The sequence below is a fragment of the Haplochromis burtoni genome, unplaced genomic scaffold (assembly GCF_018398535.1).
Source record: "Haplochromis burtoni strain Fernald_Lab_line unplaced genomic scaffold, NCSU_Asbu1 Contig_129, whole genome shotgun sequence".
Classification (NCBI taxonomy): domain Eukaryota; kingdom Metazoa; phylum Chordata; class Actinopteri; order Cichliformes; family Cichlidae; genus Haplochromis; species Haplochromis burtoni.
The window spans coordinates 1,602,802-1,628,411 of NW_024582490.1; the positions used below are offsets into that span (position 1 = coordinate 1,602,802).

The 25,610-nt window shown below is 42.9% G+C and overlaps 1 protein-coding gene across 1 annotated transcript; it reads left to right on the forward strand.

Moving 5' to 3' along the window:
• Positions 1-1,363: 1,363 nt before the first annotated feature.
• On the forward strand, positions 1,364-25,446 carry LOC102298978 (zinc finger protein 385A). Its single transcript, XM_014336179.2, has 8 exons — positions 1,364-2,030; positions 12,844-12,989; positions 16,949-17,059; positions 22,056-22,236; positions 22,415-22,744; positions 23,211-23,398; positions 23,489-23,575; positions 23,690-25,446. The coding sequence occupies exons 1-8, from the start codon at positions 2,021-2,023 to the stop codon at positions 23,915-23,917; spliced, it is 1,281 nt and encodes a 426-aa protein (XP_014191665.1). The 5' UTR covers positions 1,364-2,020; the 3' UTR covers positions 23,918-25,446.
• The last annotated feature ends 164 nt before the right edge of the window (positions 25,447-25,610 follow it).

Below are 25,610 nucleotides of genomic sequence, written 5' to 3' on the forward strand. Positions count from 1 at the left end.
GAGGGGCCCGTTCAGCCTCTTGCCTCGTCAGCTGGGGGTCCGGGAGGACCCAGCCAGCACGTCCCAGTGTCTGCTGATGGTTCTGGCGAGGCCGTTCAGCCACCACCGGCTCCACCGCCTGGTCCGGCCTCCGAGTCTGCAGCTCCGCCTGGTCCTGACTCTGCAGCTTCGCCTGGTCCGGCTTCGGCCTCTGCAGCTCCGCCTGGTCCAGTCTCCGAGTGTTCAGCTTTGTCTGCTCCTGAGGTCTCCAATCTGTCTGTTCCCGCACGTCCCGTCCGGCCTGCACGTCCCGCACGTCCCGTCCGGCCTGCACGTCCTGCCCGTCCTGCTCGTCCTGCTCGTCCTGCACGTCCTGTCCGGCCGATGACTGGACGTCGTTGCCGTCATGGACAGCCCTCTGAACTACGCCGCCGTCATGGACGGCCCCCTGAACTACGCCGCCACCAGTGCCTCCCGCCCGGCCGGCCTCCTGATCTGCTCCGTCGCCACCGGTGCCTCCCGCCTGGCCGGCCTCCTGACCTGTTTTCTGGGCTCTTGGACCATCAGCCTCCGGGCCGCCCCCCTGACCTGCCCGGGTTTGGACTGTTGTGCCGTCAGCCTCCGGGCCGGCCCCCCTGAACTTTTTTTACTTTTCCTGGCCGCCTGCGCCTGTCGTGAGCCTGTTTTTGTTCTGTTGCTTTCCGGCTCCAGTTGTTTGTTTTGTTTTGTTGTTTCTGGCTCCTTGTTTGGTTTGTTTCGAGCCCTCCATCCTGTTTCCCCCGCCGCCCACCCTGGTTGGGTTGTTTTTGTTTTTTTTGTTTGATGTTTTGGTTTGGGCTGTCTGGAAGCCAGCCCTTAAGGGGGGGGTACTGTTAGGATGCCTGGGTCGTTGACCCAGGGGTTTTGAGTTTATTATATTATTTATACTTTCTAGTTTTGGTTTCTTTGAGTTCTGTCTTATGGTTTATGTCTCTGTCTTCTCTAGCTGCTCTGTCTCCCCTGTCAGCTGTATCCCCTTGTCTAGTTCGCGTCTCTGTGTATCCTTAGTTGCTATATCCCCGTGTCCAGTCAGTGTCTGTGTCTGCCCTGGTCCCACGTCTCTGTTCCCTCTGTTACAGTGCGTGCGAGTCTGTGTCTTTGTTCAGTCTGTGTTATGTGTTTCCTGTTTTACTTTGAAGGTTTCTGTCTTATCTCAGTGTGTTCAGTTTACGCTTCTTTGGTCTCGTCAGTTCTGATTTGCCCAGCTGTGTTTCCCTCCTGTTACTCATTCCCTGATTGCTCCCTCTGTGTATTTAAGCCCTGTGTTTCTCTGTGTCCGTGTCGCGATCTACCGTTTTCCTAGCTGTGTGTTCTGTCATTCCTCCAGTTTAAGTTGGGGGGGGTCGTCAATAGTAAACAGGAGACAAAGGGAGACGGAGAGAAGGAGAGAGCAGAATCGACAGCAGCATTATCAGTCTGCGTCCTGATTCAAACACCCCAAGAAAATGTTCAGTTCCAGCTGCTCTCATTGGCTAAACCTCCAACCAATCACAGCTTAGAAATGCAAGGTGCCTTTAGGTTATACCCAACCCCAAAAATATGGTCGAGAGAGAGAGAGAGAGAGCGAGAGAGAGAGAGGCATGCTGTAGTGCAGAGGTTCCTCCTGTGAGGCAAGCCTCCATCTCTCTGGTGTTCCTCCTGCTGGAGTGAATATATAACAGTGAATAAATTACAGGCTTCATTGCAGTAGATTGAGTGCATGCTGTGTTGCAGTCAAGGCTGCTGTGTTTCTCCTCTGGCAACAGCTGCCTGAGACGTGTACCGAGACTTGAAGGAGAAGAAGAAGGAGAACTATCTAATGTGGATGAGGGACACTGAGCGGGAGGGAAGACACAGTGTAGAGAACCAAAGTGAAGGTTGTGATGTTGGATGTCTTTTCCACATTGAGTTTTGAGAACCAGAGAGGGGGGCGCTTAAGATTTGAGTCGTCCTTGTAGCTGATCAAAGAGGAGAGGAGTCAAGCAGGAAGATAACGTGGGAAAGAGAAGTGGGAGAATACAGCATGATCTTGGGTAAGACAGCATTGGAGGGCTTTTTCCTCCTCCGTGCTCTCATTGATCTGATTGATTTTGTTTTTCTTCTACACAGTTAGATTTCTGTTCTGATGAGATGATCTCTTGTGTATGGTGCAAACTTTTGATATGCATTTATGCGATGTTTTCTTTGACATGCGTGATCAATGTGTCACCCTGTGTGAAAGAAATCTGTAGGGTCTTGTGAGCAGGCTCGCTTTGCTCCAGTTCATTTGACTTTGTGTGAGAACTTGACTCTCACGCTCACCAAGCTCGTGTACATTAGATGATTTTAGTCAGTTCCAGAGGAAATAAAGACATGCTGTCTTAAAAAAATATATGTATCCCACAAAAAACATGAATATTGCAAAATGAATGAGAGAAGAGACCTTTAACCACATTAAGGCGATTAAGGAAATATTCCAAATTCCTATGAAAATGTGTTCATTTTAAGTAGTCTAACATGACCCTAAGCTGAGGTAGTCCTTCATTAAAAAAGAACTTAGTGCATTATGTGATCAATTATCTCAGTTTCTCTTGGCCTAAGGCATAAAAGCACTCACCACTGACAGGGTGCAAGACTGCATGTCATTAATCAGTCTAATCCTCCGCCTCGCCAGCAAGCTTCATTACGGAACAGATTCTGGAAACTGGAGATCTGGCTTTTAGATTCAGTTTTTAAAGGAGAATTTTTAAGATCAACAACAATGCTGGCTCACTTCCCTGTGGTCGGTACATACATTACTCCAACATAATGCTCAAAGGTGTCAGGGGACAAATCAGCATTAAGAAGAAGTATAAAAAGGTCAAGAAAGCAGTGCCATAAAGCCACAGAGTGCTATTTTTTGTGCAACAGAATAATGAACTCCAACTTCAGTCTATATAAAGGCTGTTTTGTATGCTTGTACACAAATTGAGTTTGGATTACGTTTGTGAAACGCATTTACTGCAGTCAGTTGAGTTATGCTGATGTTTTGCAATCTGCAGAATATTACAGTAGCTCTTCAATGCCCCATCCAATAATGTCATGCACCGCACTTTTATTTAAAGGCTAAAACAACCATCCTTTAGACACAATCATGTGAGGCAGAGGCGTATAATTTAGAAACATATAATTTACATGATGTTTTCCAGTTCCAGCCTTTTATCTTGTTCCGTTTATCAACACTAATCCATCTTTCCTCACAGTAGATTTGATTAACCACTGTGACCTTGTCCCATGTACGTGTGCGCTGACTAAATATTTGACTACTTTATTTTTGTTTGCTTGCTCTTACCCCTGCTCGAGTCTTCCTGTGATCTGAGTGTGAGCTTGAGCTTGTGGTAATCCTTTTCCCAGTGCAGAAGCGTTAACTCTGCATGCATTAGACACTAAACGCGCTGACACATGATCACAACAACATGGGCTGATAGGATTTTATAAACTGTATTAGTTTCCTTTTCGAGAGACAGAAGTAGCTCCAGATACTGAAATAGCAACCATGAAAGGCAAAGGCAGGAACAGCAAAGATGGAGGGGATGAACAGGGAAAGCCTCCACCGATCTACAGTCCTGTGTCTCCCTTCGCTCTGTCCCTACATTTACACCTAGTTTTAATGTCTTTTGATGAAAGGAGGAAAATCAAACATGTTGACACAGTGAGCCTCGCAGACTAGAAGAACTGTGCCGAACCTGGCTCATCTCCCTCGATGCAGAGCAGTGGAGAACACAGTTTAGTAACTCTTGTGTAATTTTTGTGATGAATATTTCAGACCCAGAGGTTTTTATTTATTTAAAAGTGAGCCAAGGCTTCCTCTAGTCTGATGCAAAGACCTCAGTCAGCACTATATAAAAGTTCACGTCTTGCATCACATCTAGACACACATAGACGAATTTTCCCCGCTCATCCGTGGCCTCCAAAGGAATCAGAGGTACACGTTGACCCCGATAAACAACATGACCTTTAAATCCAGGCAATGCAATGAAGGGTGAAAAGTATTGGCATTTTAAATGGAGACAGAGGGCTGCCACTCTGTGTTCAACAACCTGACACACATTTCATATGCTTAAGAAGCCTGAAACTTTTGCAGAGAGCGGATTGAGAACTGCAGGACTATACGGGGCTATATGCTGACAATAAATGCAGCAGAGCTCAGACAGGACATCAACAACTACCTTTTATCACACAAGGAGCTCATGCAGTCCAGAAATTACATTTTGTTTATCTAAATTACAGTGAGATAACAGTAAAACCGCTGCAGTAAGTGGCATATTGTTTCTGAATGTATCGTTGTTATTTGTTTATATAAACTGCTCGAGGAGGATTGCGCACAAATGACCCATAACTCTTCCTAACCTTACGCTAGTCCAAACTGGCATAAATGGGTCACTGGACAGTGAAATCAGAGTGTGTCATTTCGGGGGACACCAGCATCTGCGGTATCGTATGATGTCACAGCAAAAATGCTCATCACCACCTGCTTTTTGCACGCTGAGTCTGACATAGTGTCATGTGATGCTGGGCCACAATAGCCTTGTTTACCCACCTGTAAGTACTGCAAAATGAAAGAGGAGTGATGGTGGAACTGTGAGAGGGGACCAGAAGTGTGGACCCAGGAAACGAGGTAGAAACCGTGATCACAGTTTGGTATATAAACTGTAATTAATGTTACTGAAAATCCCCAAATTGACCAATTTTCATTTTTGCAAAGACGCTTCTCATGCCTAAAGTCTGTAAACCTGCAGCAAAAGTAATGATAGGTGATGTTGCTGTTAGATCAGGAAATCTCATATGTCATTTTGGAAGGCAATAACACATTTGTCATTAAGTTTGGAGCCCTTGTTGACCATAATTATACAGTTAAATGCTCTGAAATCTACAGCACAAAACAGTAATGTCTATCATTTACTGATTTAAGGACTCCAAAAGTAGCATGAGAACATAGGCTGATCATACAGTTGTTTATTGTTTATTGTTCTGATGTTATGCACACTATGTGCGCCACCCGCCTCAATCTTACCCTTGCGTGTTGCTTTATGGCCATGCTATAGCATAAAACCACACTCTCCCTTTTAGACTGCAATCAAATCCCAAAATACAACTGGTCATTTCTGCTTCTGTGGAATAAAACCTGTGCTGTATGTATTTCAGCTGTATACCACACAATCCTTCTTTGTTCTCTGTGACTTTTCTATGCATTGAAGATCAAGTATTCCTTTCTTTTGTCTGTTTTCTTTTTTATAAAACGATGATGCATCTGGCTGCTGTTTGTCTGATGCCATTGTTTTGTATGTGCATTTTTACTGAACGTGTTTGCTTTGGATGCTCTTGTGTGTTCTGTGTACTTTTGGTTCTCGGGTTTCTGTATATCTGTATCTACAGTAGTGTATTATTCCACCACCCAGCAGGTGTTTAAATGATTTGAGGGAAAAAAGGGATAATAATGTGGGGCAGGGCTGCTGTTCATGTTGTCCTGGTGGTTCTCTTAATGGCCTTCACTTTGCTCTGTGTAGCTTTGTGCTACAGAGCCCTGGTAGAGCCTCAATGGTGCCTGCGACACAATGAAAGACAAAGTTGGCAGTTGGATTCGGGCTGTTTCCAGCAACTCCCCAAAGAGCTGAAGCCTGACACGAGCTGAAGAACAGGCAGATGTTCAACAGTCTTTTTAGGAAACAAATCTCTTCAGGATGCAGCATGTTGACATCCACACAACCATGCAAAAGACTGAATAGACAGATGCAGTTTTAACATTAAAAGCTTATAGTTTAAAAGGAAATATCTGTATCAGTCAACTTTGTAGGTGGTAAAAGGGAAACTTGTGAAAAGGTCAAGGTGCTGTTAATTGGAGAAGTGGACCTTCTAACTGACATACGGATGGTTTTTTATGTCAACACAGAAATAGTAATGCATCTTCTGTTTCCAGTTTGTTAAGTAGACTTTGGTTTTACTTTATTACTATTATAACTCTTTGTGTGTCTTTAATGGAAGTATAGTAGATAAAACTACTAATGCTGTTGTTTTTCTTAAAGACAGAACCTTGAAATGCTGCAATTCTGGCCACAATAGGCTTAATGGGAGAATTTCCTAAACACATGGACACAAATGTGTTGGACACTCCTTGGCTAGGAGTTCATCAAGGAGTTTCTTGGCTGACATCTAGCAAACTCGAACACTTCTGGTGAAAAGACTGCAAAAGAAAAGCCTGTCATAATCAGTAGCAAGTGAGACAATGAACATATATTACTAATATTCTTAAGGTTCATTTATTAGTATTTGGTGAGTTGGTTTCTGTGGAAGTTTGTTTCCACCACCACAAAAATTGTATTGATCCTGTCGCACTAGTTTCTATCAGATGCCCATGCCAGCATTCGTTTCTATCAATAATCAATATTTGGACTGATCCACCCTCCTCTAATGGTAAATGGCCTGTATTTGTATAGCGTTTTACTAGTCCCAAAGGACCCCAAAGCACTTCACACAACCAGTCATCCATTCACACACTGGTGATGGAAAGCTACATTGTAGCCACAGCCACCCTGGGGCGCACTGACAGAGGCGAGGCTGCCGTACACTGGCGCCACCGGGCCCTCTGACCACCACCAGTAGGCAACAGGTGAAGTGTCTTGCCCAAGGACACAACAACAACCTGAGACTGTCCAAGCTGGGGACAGCTCGAACCAGCAACCTTTCGATTACAAGGTGAACGCCTAACTCTTGAGCCACAATCGCCCCTAATTTTAATAGTCACATGGCAAATAATTGGCTCGCTGTGTGGTTAATTTCACCATCAAAGAGTTCTGAGCTCCAGTTTAAGTGAATGAAATTATAGTATTAAGCAGATATCTTTGCTATTAGCTGATCTTGCAGCATTAGCTGATAAATTAGCATCTCACCTTTTTCTCCATATATTGTCACTTCTGGCTCTAAGATAAAATTCCGAAAAACAATATGGATGCAATCCTTGTTGAGACTTCAAAAACTGTTGTCAACAAAGAATTGAGTGATGTCACAGACCTACATCATATTTACTGTATACTCTTTGGGGTAAGCTTTAAGCAGATTGCGCAGACACCTCACAGGAGACACTTTGTACTCTGATACACAGTTAAACTGACTTCTACCAAAAGCAAGTCATGGCATGTAGCTGACCCACTAGAAGAGGCATAGCATGAAATTGCTCATCCATGTACGCTTTGCATGTGACTTGCAGAGGTTAACCCTTTGCAACAGCTGTAGCCTACTTGACTTGACTACTTTCAGTATTTTTAAAGCAATGTTTTTAACCAGCATGTTCCAAGCTGTGGTTCAGCTGCATGGAGTACGACTGCGTCCTTTAGGTAGCAGATGGCCTTTGTTCTGTACATTAACCTGCAGGTCGACATGGCTCTTTACCTCCTCTGGTCACCTTGGACTCACCTCAAAACATGCGGCTCTTTCCCCCCACAACCCCCACCCCCTCCTCTGATGCCTTCCTTTCGCCTCCTTGTCCAGACCTCCTTTTCTCGCTCACTCGACTTGAACCACTCAGTTCAGGCCATTAGTTCTCAGCTTATCATCTCCAGTTCCTTGATAGTCACTTTTTTTTCTCTTAACCTCTTCATGGGGAAAGACTGTGAAAAGACTTGAGAAATTATTTACAGGAAAATATCCAGACAAAGCAATGTCCTGCATCATTACATAATAATTTTTAATTTTAATGAGAGCAGTGAAAAATCTGCAGAGGAAGAAAAAAAAGTCTTCGGTAATTACAAACACTGCATCAAATCAGAGACTGGAGCTGCAGAAGGACTAAGGAATCTCAAGAGCACTGCATAACAGGCACACACACACACACGTTTCCACTGAAAGAGGACTTCAGAGAGTTCTCTAGGAGGCGGCATTTAAGCTTGGCCACTGGGGCGCAAAGCATCTATCATTAAAACAAAGTGCAGAGTGAAATCAAATGTGTTCTCCTTCTCAACCACTTGACTCTCCTCTTCGCTGTGTCCTTTCCAGATCTCACACAGACCAACACAACATTAATCAGAACCCAGCCCATAAATTACCCTTTTTTTAGAGCATCATCTATTCAGACTACAAAGGTTTGTGTGCGAATGTGAATGTGTGCACCGTCGTCTGTCCCCCCGCTTAGGTTGAAATAGCTGCCTTTGACTTGAGGGTAAGCTGAGCCGCAGTAAATTGGATTTCATGCTCAGTCCTTCACAGCAGCAGTATGCGACACTAAGACAGACCCATCTTCCCTCTGCATTCACGACAAAGTTAGCACTGTGGTTCTTTAAAGGTTGGAGCTTTAAACACAGTTGCATGACTTTCTTTTTTTTTCTAGGATTGGTTTTAATGTCAGCTCTGCCAAAGTGTGGCAATTACCAACTCAGCATTTCAGCTACAAAACTGAAAATGTTAGTCGTGAATCACAGACACACCAATGGTGTCATCTGCGACCAAATGTTGGATCAGCTCAGTCTCGCATTCCTTTGTACTTCAACCTGAGGGTGAAAGCCAAACCCAAATGCAGTGAGCCCAGTGGTTTTCTGGTTATTAGACACCCTTCCACCACACGGTTGCCTCTGTCTCTGCTGCAGTGACAGCAAGAGGGTTTTTGTCAGGAGGCAGGCTGGTTAATCCACCACAGACGCTCATTTCAGAATTATCTGTGCACAGCAGGCCATTTAGATGCAGATGTGACGCGGCTGGCATCGTGTGCCGGTCCTCTTGAGCGTGGAGCTAACGGGCCTGGATAAAGGTTTCTTTCTTTGGTGGGAGCCTGCAGTGTCTTTGCCTCTCATCAGACTTCATTCTGGCAGACAGCATGTCACACAATCTCCCGTCCCCTTCCCTCCCGGTCCCATCATGGAGCGCGAAGATGGAAGCAAGCAGGGAATACAGAGAGACTCCTGCGACGCCACTGACATTGACATTACCTCTATGATCATTAAACCTAAATTGGCTAAATGAATTGCCAATTTGAGAAGCCTTAGTCACAGCATACTGGTGTGTGCACCGCACGCCTGTGTGTGCACCTAACGGGGGAGATAAGATTCCATCTCTGGTTGTCTGTTTTCCTTTTTCTTTTCTTTTTTTGTCCCTCCTCTGCTTCTCTTCATTTCTGTCCAACTACCTCTCTCGCACAATCTACACAAAAATTCAATAAGCTATTACACAGACATTGATCTCTTTCTCACACATTTGCATGGGGGGGGGGGGGGGGGGGGGAGTAAAGCAGTGAGATGACGGTGCTGTCTGTTCATTTCAGTGGAGAAAAGGAGCTGTAGATGGTGAGAACTGGATTTATGGAGTTTGGCAGCATCTTAAACTTTAATGCTCCTCAGAATGTGTCCAATCAATGCTCTCTCTCCCTGCATGGTCGTGGCATTCTCTTATCTGATGTCACTGTATATCACTCAGGAGCTGGGTAGGTCAGGGGACGATGCTGCTACGCTCACGCCGAATTGGTTGGTGCAGAACGTGGCACTAAAAGCAATGAGCAGCATTGTTTTAATGTAGCACTCTACTGTGTCTGCACTGTAAATACAGATTTACTATAGAAGACGTTCTTTGACCTTTAAATTGTAATATAGCGTAAAATGAGCTGTGGATTTACCAGAAACGTGCCGGGAATACAATTCACCAGCCCAAGAGGAAACACAGTGATGATGTCTCTCCATCGCTCCACTCAGCTGAGACACTATTGTCCTATTATTTGCTTGGCAGGGAATTAAACTGTGCTTAATTGCATTCAATTTAGTTTCTACTTTTTTAAATTTACCCTTTTGATCGAATAAAGAACAAACAGAATTTTAAGTGTAATAGGCAGAAGGAGAGTGGTGAACTGATGCTTGAAATAAGTATTATTTACAGTATGCTGCATGTAACCCTAACCCTAGCACCCGCCCACTAAAATAGCTTGGTGGTATGTTCATGAACATTTTTCTCATTTACACAAACGCAGTCCTGTGGCTGTGAATACATCCTGCTGCCTCGTGTTAATCCATGTCTGAAAATAGTTCTCAAAAAGCTACTAATGCTACTGCTTCGGGTGCAGCTGCTTGGACACCTCCCACTGGTTTATGAGCTCTTGCTTCAACTCGATGATTTTTTTGTTCATCATTTTGTTTTTTCTTTTTATTAAACCAGATACTACAAGTGGAAGGGGATTCTCACTGAGAAACCAAAGACACCACATGGTCATACAGCAGCAGCTGGTCAATCACCAAGTAGACTTGGCTCAAGGCATTCCCTGATTAATTTTCCATGTGACTAATAAATTGGACCATATTTCACAAACAGAAAATCATGCTGTAAACTAGTGAATGACAACCGAGAGAACTCATGGCCACAGACAGTCTCTTTACTGTGCAGCCACACAACCAGTAATGACCTCGTAATACAGTGACAGGTTTGTCCCATCTACACTCACCAACCACTTCATTAGGTACACGTAACCTTCATGAAAGCATATCTAATCAGCTATTCGCATGGTCGAGACATGGTCAAGACGACCTGCTGAAGTGTGAATCGAATGACAATGTGGAAGAAAGGTGATATAAGTAATTCTAAACATGGCATGGTTGTTGGTGTCAGATCCAGTGAGCAGCCTAGGAAGGAAACAGTAACTGATATAACCGCTCTTTGCACATATGCTATGCAGAAGAGCACCACATGTTAAATCTTGAAGAAGATGGGATATAGCAGCAGAAGACCACACCGAGTCCTGCTTCCTGTCACCTAAGAACAGGAAACCGAGGCTCACCAAAATTGTAAAATTGAAGACTGGAAAATCATTGTCTGGTCTGATGAGTCTAAAGCTCTGCTGCAATATTCAAATGGCAGCGTCACAATTTAACATAATCGGCTTCAAACCATGGATCCATCGCTGCCCTGGTTAACGTCTAATTGTGCAACTTTTTGCATATTTGGGCCTCACAATACCAGTTGAGCATCATTTAAACAGCCTACTGAGAATTGTTGCTAAGAAAGAAGGAGGAAAGGAAGGAAGACAGCTAGCAAGCTAGATATATAGAGAGATAGATGTTTATATTCCTTCTCTCAGTATCTGTTGTTGGGCAGTCACTCATGCCTACCTGATGGTATGTCGTCTGAAATGAGATGTGTCACTCCAGTTTTTTTTTTATCCTTCACAAATCTTGCTGCGTTTGTTTTCAAGAGGTGATAATGGCCACCATTTGAACTGTGGGCTTTATGTCTGAAGGACATTTAAACTGCAACCTGTAGCCTTACACCTATTTTTTTCCCCATAATATCAAACACTCTCCTTCTCATGCAGCACATGTAAAAGTATTCACACATGATTAACAACAGCTACAGCTCAGCTTTACCTGTCACAGCCTCCCAAGGACGCTGAAACACACTGAAGAGGAATGCCAAAAGGAAAGACTTTCCCCTCCATCTATTTCTGATCCTGACAGTAAATTATTTATGTCTCCCCTGTTGTCAGAGACGGGAGCCTCCTCTGATACCAAAATAGTCTTTTCTTCCCCTCGTTTTGACAAGTGACCAATTTTCTTTTCAAAACTAACAAAACTGTTAAGGAGCCTAGTCATCACAAAGAGACAGCAATAAAGGGAGATGACTGCATATAATCTAAAGAGAAAAGATTATACAAATTCTCTCTGGGTAGCTAGATTGGGCCTGAAGTGTCCTGCTGGTTTTACACTGGAGAAGAATAAGTAGTGGAAGCATAAGTGGAAAACAGAAAGAGGATGATGATGAGAAGAAGGAATGGAAGAACTGGTGCTGGAGTGAGAAGAAGTACAGATGAGGGATAGAGAGCCAGGCAAACAGAATAAGAGGCCATGAAATAAGGATAGAAAACTGTGCTCGGTGCGAGAGACAGAGAGACACTGGGAGAAATGGAGAAAAGACAGATATCTGCAGCACCCGAGCTGCGAGGCTTAAGGAGCTTAGCTCTCCTGCCCATCACAGAAAAGTCTTCAAGTGCAGGCATTCAGTGCTGCTGAGCAACTACTGAGAGAAAAGTGAGCAGCAAAAGCAAAGAGAGGAGAGGTTTGGGTGATGAGTGGGGTTCAAATGTGAAAAAAGGCACAGAGGATGAGGGAAGCACCGGATTTTGTTTTGATACAGTGAAAGAAAAGATGTGTTAGAACTTGTTGTAAGATTGTTGGATATGTTTTGACACTTCTGGAAAAAAAACAGCTCAGTGTTCAGAGTTATATACAGAGTTCATTCCCTGCTTTGATTTTAATGGCGGCACCTGTCCAACATGATATCATTTCAAAAACTCATTAATGAAGTGTCACAATATTAATTCTTGGCCCAGATCTGGTATTGATGATGAAGTCAGACCACTGAAGAGTCCCTGTTTTGTTTTGTTTTTTCCTGCCTTGACATTTGAGCAAGCATCAAGAAATTTTAAAGAGCTTTTTCTGTGAATTAACAAAAACTTTCTTTTATAATAAAAGGACAGTGTGGGCAATGAGCTGCACATTTATTTCTTACACTTTAAGAGTACTACTTACAGTTTTATATTATACAAGAGCATTTATGAAAAAATGAGACATACTATTGAGACTTTACTTCTTTTTCTTATCTTAAGACATTACAGGGATTAACTGTGTAGTTAAACTTCCTTACAGTGACAGAAAGGGGGGATTTCACAAGTCCAGCCCACTTAGGATCAAAGTGGGCTGTATGTGGCCAAACCATGTGAAATTAGTTTGACATCCCTGGTGTAAGCTCGTTTTCCAAAAGGTCAAACTGCTCCTTTAAGAAGAACGCTTTATGGTTGCCGTCTTTTACTAGAATATGTAATTATTTATAGGTTTTTTAATATCATTGTTTGCATATCTACCGCAGGAGGTGTAAACCGCCCAGGGCCTGTCCCTGCCTTCCTCAGGAGCCCACCTGTCATCCCACCTCCACTGGATATGAAGCCGTTCCTCCAGTTCCCCCTGGAATCGCCTCACCCAGCCAGCATCGGCCTCTTCCACAACTTTAACACAGTGAGTGCTCACAGACATTCCTGCGCATATGCACACAGATGGTGCCTGGGATTTGTTATCAGTTTGTTTCACTTAACAGGAGACAGAGTTGGTATTCAGTTGTGGCTCCGGAGCCTCGCGAGTGAAGACAAGTGATAAACTGATAAGGGATTTATGGTGTCTAATACAAAATAATAAGGTGACAGCTGTTTGCTTTTTATTCAGCACAGTGAGTTTCAGTATAATTGAGAAAATGCCCAAGCGAGTGGTTTACAGCAATAAAATGAGTTACAGCTAATCAATCGTATAAGAGGCACGAGCTGTTCTCCACAGTCAGCATTTTCTCCACCTCCCTCACATTTCTAGATTGGGTTTCATGTGAAGGTCATTGTGGTGACAAAAGGGGACGGGCGAGCACCACCCACAGACACACACACATACACAATCAGTCAACTTGGGCAGAATGACCCTTGTGCAGGTTTATGATTCATCCTTTATCATCAAGGGCATTGAGTGTGGCCACTAATTCCACAGCACTTTCATGCAAATCATTCTCTGTCTGCACAGTAAAAATTTATACAAGTCCACAATACTAAAACACTCTGTGTGAGTCACTTCAACATCTACTGTCATCATATAAGATAAGAGGCTGCAGGAGCTTAAAGGACACAGTGAAAGGCAAACTGACAAAAACAGTTGATTACAGTGATTATTGCTTCAAACTGAGTTATGGTCCTGTTTGGAGTCAGGTCAACCTCACCAGGTTTACAGGCAATTTCCAAATACTTAACATTCTGCAGAGCCTACAGTAGATCCAGCCTTCTTGCACTGAGACTGCACAGTACTGCGCTGTGTGGTAAGAGCTCTTTAAACTGCTCTGTAGAGCCACGCAGTCCTAGGTCATTAGTCCAAAACAATTCAGGCTGTTTTACAAAAATGAAGACTGCCTTATTTTACACACTTCAGCGGGGAAAAAATACACATTTCCATGGTAACAATCTGCCGTTCCCATTCAATCCACATAATTATGGTAATAATAGGGTCCAAACAATGACAAAAAAAGAGTTAATTTAGGCATAAAAATGCTACTGTTCATCTGGGTGCCTGCCTTTGAATTTCTCAAACTAGCTGCTGGGACATTTTCAAAAGGAGTGAATAGAGCAGAGTTGCTGAGGCTCTGAAGAGGTGGCACAGCTGGCTTTTTTTAGTTTTTTTGGGGAAAATGAATTCTCAGTAAATTTGTACTACAGTACATAAGAGAGTAAAGAGCTACACTGCTCTGCACAAGAAATAAAAACAGATGCTGACATACACTAACTATCAAGCTGTTTTTACACATACGCTACACCCTCACACTTCTCTAGACATTAGCCTGCACAGGTGCATGTGAGAACACAAATGTCTAACAGAGTCTTTGTAATGTTCACGTGTGAAAGTGGCTTTAGTTAGATCCAACTCCTTAGTCCTCCTGTTGTTATAGGAGGAAGAGTGCTGCATTCAGAAACATTTTATAACTTGTTAACAGCAAAGCCAGTTTTGTGTTATGCAACATAGAGGACAAGAGCCACATCCAGGCAATGTATTTATATTTTATAAAAGCTTGTTTAATACTGTAGAAAACAACCTTCAGCCAGGAGTTCAGTATTCCCATGTCAGACAGCCTTGTTGACAGCCGGGAGCTCGATAATTAGACTTCAAGTGCAAATTTGGTTTCACTTCATAATTCAGTCTGACATCGTGTTCTTGTTTAACTGCATTTGGTTTGGAAAGGGACGTTCGTTTACACTAAGAAGTCAACAGCAGGTGACATATCTGTTCCTCAATTTCCATCAACATTAAGCTGTGGCAGCTGATGATTTCGGTGTTATCTTCTCTCAATGATGACTTGCAAAAGCCCCTGTAGCAGAAATTACATTTTTTGCTGCACTGATGAGCAAAGCAGAAATGCAGGACACAATCTGGAGGACAAGAATGTACCTAGCTGTCTTCTTTAGTTTTCTTGATTAAAGCAACAAAACACCAGGGATCCACAGACAAAATCTAAAAACCTTTGCACGGCTACTTAACCAGTTTTGGTGAAGTTGCTTCCTAAAGTGTTTTTGATGCTCCCATTAGATACTGAAGATATATTTTTGAATAGAACTCTGTGTCCTACAATGTAAAACATCACCTCTTTCAACAAAGATGCTTTGCAATCCTATCATGAAACGCTTCCAGCCTTTTATTATGAAATATTATCTAAATCAACTTTAATGGGCATGCTTCTACCAATCGATTTGCTGTTGATTGCAATTAAAGATTCTTTAAGCTCTCTGTCAGCTAAGCTATATGGTTATGTGGTGCATCCAAAGAAAAGGTTTATATGCAGCCAGATATGTGGGAAGCATCTATAAAGTGTGAATTACTGGTGCAGAAAAAGCTCGACTACACGAGGAGAGTTAGAGTGAAAGAGAAGATGAAAAGTGGAGTAATAGGTTAATGAGGTCATAAGAGTTGGGACAGAGAAAGAGATCCTGATGAGAACAGGTGGTCAAAGAAAGGCAGCGAATGACACGCAGTGATGGGAGACTACAGGGAAAGACACAACACACACGCACACATTAAAAGGCCCCAGATACATACCCATATGCACAACAGACAGGTTGAGCGCTGAGCTCACCCAGACGCAGCGCTGGCACACGGACAACTGAGCAGATGAAAACAAAACAAATTTGGAGGTGCTGCAGGTCTCCACATGAAAAGCACAAAACAGTCGAAAGATAAACCGAAGAGCTGACGTCACAGGCAAGAGGGGGAAAGACGTTTAAGTCTGTAAATATTTCTAACAATAGATTTACACCCAGTTTAAGTCCTCAGACCAATTACACCATTTCCCCTGGTGCCTGCAGCTTCACAGTGTAAACAGTCTCTCATTTGGCAGCATGCATCCAGTCTGAGAAGGAGATGAGAGGTGGAGTAAAACCACAGTGGAGTTTTGGCTGCTTAATGAGGGCAACACCCAGCACTGCGGTTTCCAAACCCTGCCAAAGGGTCAGAGAGCTCACACGACTCCAATGCAGTTGTCTAAAAATGAGGCAGTAAAGAGTATGACATGGCATATTTTTCCTTGATCTGGAAATGACAAACATGGGTATCATATATATATATATACATGTCTTGATGCATGCTCAATCATCCAGGTAAGTAAATCTCCAAAAGTTGGAGAAATAGTCGAAAGATAGAGACTGAAGAAGTCACTTGGAATGAGTAACAAAACGTTTCTCCCACTGAAAACGCTACGTCCAGATGAACAGAATAAACTTTTGTATATATATATATATATATATATTCATATTTTTTTAAGTTAAGAGTCATATTTTTATTATTTTGGAACTCATCACATGTCTGCCTGTAGCTATGATATTAATGTCTCATCTTGTGGTAACCTCTTAACCCTTTTACTCTGCTGTTATTTGCTTAAAAAACAATCATCTAAAATGCAGCAAAATCCAAAGAAAAGTTTCTATCTTTTCAGAGTACTGCATGGAGAAATTACTGCTTCTTGTAATACACTGGTATGTAGGTTTAAAAAAAGGAGCTTTTTTTCTGCACACATAGCAGTGTAAAATTCTTGGAGATTGCGAGTCTGTAATTAGGCCCCTCTAACCCTAACATGAATTAAAGCGTTTGAACGGCACCCAAGAACTCAGGCACAGACAGCAGCACCAGCTGCTGCAGAGAAAACACACACCTTCCTGTCCGCATCAATCACTGCTCCCTCTTCACTTCCCTCTTCCCCAACTCTATTTTATCTCCCAGCCTTTCTTCCCCTTCAGAGGCTGTCATTCACCTGCACTTTTTCTTCAGCGCCTCTCTCTCTCTCTCATCCACATTCACTTGGCTGAACCTTTGAGTGCACTGCAGTTAGGAGAAGCACTGGCCTCTGAATTTCTCCTGTGGTGCTGAATTTTTGATGTGACCTCTGGGCTGTCTCTCCTCAGATGGACCCTGTCCAAAAGGCTGTGATGACGCACACCTTTGGGCCACCTATGATGAAGACAAAGCGGCCAATCATCTCCTGCAACGTCTGTCAAATACGCTTCAACTCAGAGGTATGGCAGCTTAAGCAGTTCCAGAACAGGGTTTGCTTTCATGGCCATAAAAATCCTACTAACTGACCACTTGCAAAATTCACAACACAAACAGCAGCTTTTTTTTTTTTTTTTCCTAATAGCTTAGATTAGGTGAGTAGGATGCTGGGGAAAAAGTGACACTCAAACGCGAAAAGCTTCCTAGTTTTACCTGGATTATTAATCAAGTTCCTCAACCTGCTACATCAGCACCTGTGTGTCCTTTTATGCAGAGACCTTCAGATTAAATAGCTAAAAGCTTAAGTCTGCGGTGGCACATCCACTGTAGAGTGCTTTACCACACTGTGGAAACCAGTGCTGAATGCTTCTATAATAAAATTTAGTCTTATGTTAACACCTCTGCTTCTAGTTTTTATTGGATTTGGGAAAGTTTTGAGTGCCAGGCTTGTTAGCCCATTATTTCAGAAGGTTTGCTTTAAGAATTTTGAGTAGTGTTGCTGCAGGATTTTAAAGTTTGGCGGGTGTAGCAGTTAATAAAAGGATGGGGTTAATAGAAACTTAGTTGGTTAAAGACATCATGTTAAAATAATGAATATCTGAATTACTTCAATCCAGAATTGAACTTGTACTCACTGCACATGACCTAAAAAGTCTGCAGTCTGGACTTGAAGTTGGTTGGTGATTGACTGCACAGCTGGAGAAGGTGAAAACTTAGTTCACACTTTAGCAGCTCCATTTTTAGCTTGTCCACCAAAAAGTGTGGGGGGAGGAAGGGAGAGATATACCTGCTTGCTTCACTTCTGCTGGAATTCTCACACACATGGTAGTATTAAAGTTTCAAAGGAATGTTGTCTCAGATAAGTTCCCGATTATCCAAAAACTTGTCTTTTTAACTTGTGCAAACAGAAGTCTAAAAAACATTTCGTAGCTGTTGACGGCCACCTTGTGACTATAACTGTTCTTTATCCCACTCTGACGAGGCTGTAACTGACATTTGTACGACGTGTTTGCTGGTTACAGTAAAGCAGGAGGATGGAGTCCTAGAAGTTTCTGTATTGCTGATGGGGCACATTTGTGGCACATTATGACTAGCAGTTGGCGCCTATGCCAACGCAAGGAAAGGGGGGCTGAAATAAAAGAGGCCTGAAGTGATGAAACTTTAGAGGAAATATTGGAGTGTCCCCCATTAAGGAGGCAGTCGTGTTAACTGAAGTTGAAAAGCAAATCATTCATAATGTGGGCAGCTACTGGATGACATGCCCGACGAGTCTGCGCCTGTCTACTGCTGGGTCTGTTACAGTGAGTGAGCACAGGGAATACATTTTAATGATATAGGACTTTCTTTGCATGAAAAAATATGTATTTGGACAGACCATTTCTTGGTGAGCACACTTCTTCTCAAGCTGTATCTCTACATTTTTTGTATTTATTTAACACCAATATATGTGCAAAAAGTGAAATAATCCCAGAAATAAAAAAACACGTCAGTTGAAGACGCAAATATCTTGTCTTGTCAACAAAACGCTGGGGCTGCATTTGAATGATCGATGCATTCGACACTGACAGAGCTTTCAAGGATGGAAAAATCCTGGTGTTTATGACTTGCCGCTGTAACCTCTAACCTAAAACATGAGCAGAAATCAAACAAAAGCCTGATATACAAGCCTGGCTAAAAATATGATTGGATTGCAGGGACCAAGTGCTAAATACTTTCACTCTAAATGCAGTGGTGTGTAAAGGACACAGGCAAGGAGGGAGTCATGTGAAACTTGTGTAACACTGCCCCGTTCTCTCTGCGAGGGGCCGCTTAATTATATCTCCCCTGCTCAAACCTTGCGTGTTCTCACATGGTCAACATTATCATTTGTATTATGGGGGTGGGGTACGTGTAATAGGGAAGTGTTTTGATTCTCTTCACCATGTTCTCATTTGCATACCTGTGTGTCCACTGAAATGTGCATGTATGAAAATGCTCGTGCAGGTGTGTGTGCGTGGCTTATCGTGTGCCCGGGACTTCCAATTCTGAGCCACCTGTTTGTCCAGCCTGCTGCTTTACTCATGAGCTGGCAGCGTGCATCTGCTCTGCTGCAGCTCTACAACACTTTCCAGAGTAACCTGAGAGTCTGAGAGCTTAAAGCATAGTGGACATTCTTTAATAATGAAGGAATACTCTACTTACAGTGCCGTACTTGGCTTACTCATGATGTCTGGTCTGTGCCATGGCTCTTAAGGGAATACGAAGCGAAAGCAAATTGTTGATGGTGGTCACTGGGAGTCAGGTGCCTATCACTGCTGCTCCACTGTAGTCCCACATGCTGTAATTATAACGCCGCAATTCATTTAAGGCCACAGAGGACAAATTAGCCTGCCAGTGTGTTCAGCTCTGCTCTGCTGCAAGGTTGACGTCACACCATGCTGCATTAGCCATCGTCACCACTGCTGTAACATGCTGGACACCTCTCTCCCTTTCCCCATCTCTCCTTGTCCTCCTCGGGCAAATACAAAATCATGTTTCATTACCGTCCCCCATCCGTCTGGCAACTTTTGTCTTTTCTTTTTCCTCATCGGTTTTCATGTTTCCACTTCTCCCTCTGTGGGGGTATACTCTATACCGTGTCTTTCTCTTCACCTCTCAAGCCTCTTTCCACCCCCTCTTCCTGTCACTGCTGTCTGTCCTCAGTAGATTTGGCTGCTAGACCAGCTCTATCTGCTTTCAGTGCCTTTTGTCGGTTTATAGATAAAACATCAAAGCACATCCTGCTTAGAGAGAAAAAGGATTTTAGGGACATTCACTTGCTCTCATTTTCTCCTTAAATCCCATTCCCACTTCTTCATTCATCTAAATTCTCCTTTCCGTTGGCTCTCACTCAGCTTCTCTCCATCCATTTCACCTGCTAAAACATAGTTTCTGTTTTATCATATGCTGCATTATTTACCTTTCTTCTTACATAAAAACCCCTCATTGACATCAATTGCTTTGGATCCTGTAATGTACTGTGCCCCACTTCTGATGCTGTCAGGATTTTTTTATGCATGAATGGATGGCAGCCCTTCATTGATTTCTTGAAATTGAAGGTCATTAGGACAGTGAAAGTATCCAAGCACAAGCAGCAAGAAAACTATTGGGTTGCATAAAAAGATAAAAAAAAAAAAAACAAAACAAAACATGAAGGCCGGCAGCACAGAGCCTGGGTTACAACAAGAGAGGCCACTGGCTATTTCAGCTCTCTACTGTCCTTTGTTTGTCGAGTTGTAGGCCCCTCATCTCCTGCCTAATTGCAGGGAAGCACCAGCTGGGGGAGTAGAGTTACACAAGCAGAGCTATATCTGCCTTTCTGTCATCACCAATCAGGATGAGGGCTATATGGGTAACTATCATTGGCAGTTAATACCACAGGCTTACAGAGGCACGCTGGACACGTCCCAGTCGACCCTTTGCCTCAGAGCCCCAACATGTACCTGGCACACGCCTCATGTGGGTTTCTCAGCCTTTCTATTGACATAATGAAACAGATCTAATTCCAGAACATGTTTGCATGAGCATACACATGCACATAGAGTCACACACACAGTGTCATATTACTGTAATAATAAGGAGCTTACAGGAACTATATTTGTACCCTAACACCTCACCCTTTCCTTTGATTTCACTTGATGGTGACATGGACAGTAATATCTGAACTTGGAGGCTTACACTGATTTCCGTATCAGCGGGGAATATTTTCGGATGTAAATCATGCACCACATGATTTACATCAAATCCCAAAGTTAAATACCAGCACAGCAAACCTTTTGTGTAATGAGGCAGAAAGTAAGGGCATTGAGGTTAGTGCCCAGCGGACATATTTGTAATAATTGTAACTGCAAACCTTAACCTCTACCACAAAAAAAAGATAGTGTTTATGAATATGCAAAATCTGTAGAGAGGTTTCTAGTACAGGAACTTGTACAGTTGGAAGACAGAACAGGAAGCTATGGTCTGAATAGCTGCCGGTTACACTGAAAGCTCAAAAGAATAAGCTGTGACTTCAATGCTCTAAAAAATAAACAGTTACAACTAAAATAAGTACGGCTAATGTAGAAAGTGGAAAGCTCATGAAATATTGTCTTTTCTGGGACCTTTTAGCAATAAAAGCCTCAGTGATGAAGCCATATAACTGACATATAAAATGTCTGCAAAAGGAACCTTAATGCAGCTCTGATATGGCTGTGAAAGTGCACACATTACACGTTAAATCCGTGTGTTTTCCAGGGAATCCTTCACTTTGTAGGTGGGAGGAAGTGAGGAAATGGCAGACTTATAATAGATAACTTGTTTCCTGTTGCATCTTGAAAACTGAAATGTAAAATCCGACATCCCCACAGTAGATCTTTAAATGGCTCCCTTGGAGGATCAGCTTGGAACTGATCCTCTTAAGTGCACACTCGTGGATGCAAACTTTTCGCCCAGCAACTGACTGTCAACTGTCACACCTCACCCACATCCCCCCAGCCCATTTCAGATTATCCCACCGCTCAATAATCATCATCAGCTCAGCAGGCCAGTGCTGTGATTACAGCAGTGCTGAAGGAAGACAAGAATATTCTGGAGACTAATCTTTGCTGACTGCCTCATCAGTGGTGCACCATCACCCGTCACAAAAAACAGCTCAACAGACACTGCATTACTCCTTCAGCCTCAAACTATGCATGTTTCTGCACTTATACAGAAACTTGAAAGAAGATTGAGATGTTTCTAGCCTCCATACCAAAGATTTAAATTGGGTACAGGATTGCAAGATGGTAAATAACATTTAATAAGCCTATATAAAGATGTCAAATGCATGTAACATGTTCTTTTTTTGTTTGATTAGGGTTTATTATGTGTGTGTTACTATTTGTAGACACCTCACTTGATGATCTATTAGAGTCTGCTTGGTTCAATATGGAGAAAAGACAACCAAGGTGGTGGGCATTTGGAAATAAGGACATGAACATGCCATGTTAAAGTGCCATGTGCTTTACTCTTGTTTTTCAGAGCCAGGCAGAAGCCCACTATAAAGGGAACCGTCATGCTCGAAGGGTGAAGGGTATCGAGACTTCCAAAACAACCCGTCTCCAAGATGGTGACAAGCAACACCATCCCCCTCCTGCTTCACCCTCACCTCCAGGCCCTTTACCATCCAGCCCTGAGCCTGATCCTAACAACAATAAACAGGGTGAGCATCGCCTCTCAAATACAGGAACCTGTCATGAAATGTAAAGTGAAAGTATTGGCAAACTGGTTTATCTAAAATAATATATTTTCGCATCAGGAGAGTCAGAAGGTTCATTTTATTGCTGATTTTGTTTTTTCCTAAATTATTCACTAACAAGAGATCTTTGTGCTGTTTTCAGATGACAATCAGTCCTGTCCCAACTCTAAAGAGTCACCGTCAACCCCCAGCTGCCTTCCTACTTCCACACCAAGCTCAGCAGATACAGAGTGCCCCCTCTTGCCTTCTGTCAACACGCCTTTGCCACTGTCTCCTTCCCCTTCTGCAGCCCTCAGTACACCCTCTGCAGATTCAGCAGCACCAGCAGCAGCTGGTCTTCTTGACACCCCGTCCCCAGCACCCAGCCCATCTTCAGGAGAGTCGGAGGAAGAGAAAGCCAAAAAGCTTCTCTACTGCTCCCTTTGCAAAGTGGCTGTTAATTCCCTCTCACAACTGGAGGCACACAACAAAGGTTAGTCCCAGGGGAAGTGGACAAATTGTGCAGCTTTCAAAGCGTCTTCAGAAACACTGAAGCGTGCCTCTTTAGAAGTTATTCTTCTGAGTGTTATGTTTGAAGACGTGAAGCAGCTGTGTTACTGCCACTTAGTGGTGAGAATGTCATATTAAACATGGTAAATGGCAATTGATAAAAAGCTTAACACACAGCACCTACACTTAATATTTTCTCACTCAATTCTCTATCATAAAGTCCATTTACTGGCTGTTCTGGAGCTTTTAGTCTTGTTACATAATCCTCTGGAAGTTTAAAAAGCTTATTATTTATTTCAACCACTTGAACAACTTCTTATCCATATGGGAGACTCTTGCTCGTGGAAACATCAGACAAACAACAACAACAAAGAGGCAACAGAGAAAAACATTGAAGGGGAAAAAATCCTGGAAGATGCTCACTCTAGTATTCTTTTTGTTGTTCCCAGGTACCAAACACAAAACTATTCTGGAGGCTCGAAGTGGACTGGGACCGATTAAAGCTTACCCACGCTTGGGTCCTAAACCCAGCCCTGAGCAGGGAGGGGAGCTCTCCTCAGACCCTAACACTCAGGAACGCACCTTCCACTGTGAGATCTGCAACGTCAGAGTGAACTCTGAGCTGCAGCTTAAACAGGTGAGGAAGAAAAGCTCAAAATAGATCCTGAGTGGATTATATGACGAGAAATCCCATATCTGATTTTTTTATTTTTATTTAATGTTCCAGCATATATCTAGCCGGAGGCACCGCGATGGAGTCGCAGGGAAACCTAATCCTCTTCTCAGTCGGCACAAGAAGCGCACAGACTTTATGGTACATGCTCATTTTTATTTACATGCAGCACTTCTCCCTCATAAATTCATCCTCATTTAGGTTTAATCTTAAAAGGATCAACAAGTCGTTTTTCTATTTGTTTGTTTTTTAAAGGAACTTCCAAAAACCCTAGGGGCTGGACTTTTACCAAATCCTCTGGCTGTTGCTGCAGCAATGGCAGCAGCAGTGTCCTCAAATCAGCTGGCACTACGTCCTCCCGGTCCAGCCTCCCATCCTCACCCTCATCACCACCTCCTACAGGGAACACCCCTCAGCCTGCTGAGGCCAGCCCCAGGACCCATCCGCACCACACACGGGCCAATCCTCTTCACTCCTTATTAATGCTGAAAGAGCGAGGACAAATCAGGAAGAAGCACACTGTGAATCGGAGGCCGGCAACCGCGTGCCATCAAGAGCCAAACCAGCTGGTGTTTCTCCAGCTGGTTTTTCAGGATGATAAAAACATGAACATGGCTCTTAATGGCGCATCGTGTAGCAAAATATATGTTTCCATCCTCTCCAGTTTCCATCAAGCATGGACTTCTTTCAGCATCCTCCAGTCTGCAGCTGACTAAATACCTGCATCTGTCATAAGATCTACTACATTGGACTGAAAACCCTACCTCTCTTAAGTTTATGGTTCATCTGCAAGGATTCATTACATATCCAAACGTTAACAAACATGCCTGCTGCAGTTAGGTGTAGTAGTTGCCTCTGATGTTAGTTGGTATCCATACTGTAGCTGTAAAGGTATAGTGGTTTGTACCACTGTAATTTTTTCTACTTTTATTTTTTGCTTTTGTAGCCTATGAAAAGAAAAAGGTGCCCACAGTGTTGATACAATGTCTGCAGTTTCTGGCAAACATTTTCACAGCTGGCTTTTGTCTGTATTGTGTCAGGTTTACAGAAATAAGGAGTGATAAGAAGAACAGGAAATACATAGTTCTTACAGGAAGTCTTAAAGCAGAAGTGATTATGAAGTAATGGTAATCATAGATCATTGGCTACAGATGCATTATGCAGCTCTGGGTGTTTATTCTTGGCGTTTTAAGAGGAAACACAAGCTTAGACTTCATAAGAAACAGAGAACAAGAGGAAATACCCGTGCTAAGTCTCTTAAATCCCCTAAACTGTTTTTCTGATGATCCTCTGATGAGCCCCAAGTCATCACAGATCGTGTATATAAAAGTCTCACAAAGCACACGAGCGGTGAGAAATATAAGTGAAAATGTCTTCATTATTTTATCATCTACACAACACTGTGCAAAACAGAAACTTTTCAGTGTCTTAATGGACTGACTTTCACATGCCGAGCACAGCAGGACAGTCGTTGACTCATGGCTTCTATTGCAGTTTGTGCACATTAAAAAGACTGCATTTCACCACTATCTGAATGAAGTGGAAACAGTGTGATGAAAGACACCAGCATTGAAGCAAAAAGGACCACATGCACAGATGAGAAGTTGTATGCAAAAAAAACCTTTTTGACAGTGTTGCAGGTTTGTGTTGGGATAAAAATGTTTTGTTTGTCTGCTCTGCCTCGTGTGCTCCAATCTGCATCACCCAAAGTATCCCAGTGAAAACTGTTGGCTTGCGAAACTTTAGAGGGAAGCTTTAGGAAATGGAAACTGTAGCAATACTTTAAGCACTCCTGCTAACTTTTCTTGTCAACTGCAATAAAAAAATGTCTCCAAATGTGATAAATGTTATTTAGGATTAGGATACTGAAACGTTGCTGTAAACGTAGATTAATAAAAAATAAATAAATAAATAAATGGTTCAAGTCTGGGATTCCTAAATGTTGAGTCTAAGTAAAATTATATATATTAAAAAAAATCATTAAACTGAATTCATGGTTGTAACGAGTGGTGACTGGTGTTTTGTTTTCCAGTTATTTTAAGTGTGCTGCAACACATAAACAGGAAATCTCACTATGAGAAGGCAAGAAAACTAAAGAGAATAACCCCCCACCCCCCACCCCCCCACCCCCATCACCATATGAAAAGAAAGGTGGAAGTCATCAACTTTACGGTGA

Coding starts and splice junctions, on each gene's coding strand:
- LOC102298978 (XM_014336179.2), top strand. Junction 22,237..22,414: donor TCCTAACAACAATAAACAGG/GTGAGCATCGCC, acceptor TGCTGTTTTCAG/ATGACAATCAGTCCTGTCCC. Junction 23,399..23,488: donor CTGAGCTGCAGCTTAAACAG/GTGAGGAAGAAA, acceptor TTAATGTTCCAG/CATATATCTAGCCGGAGGCA.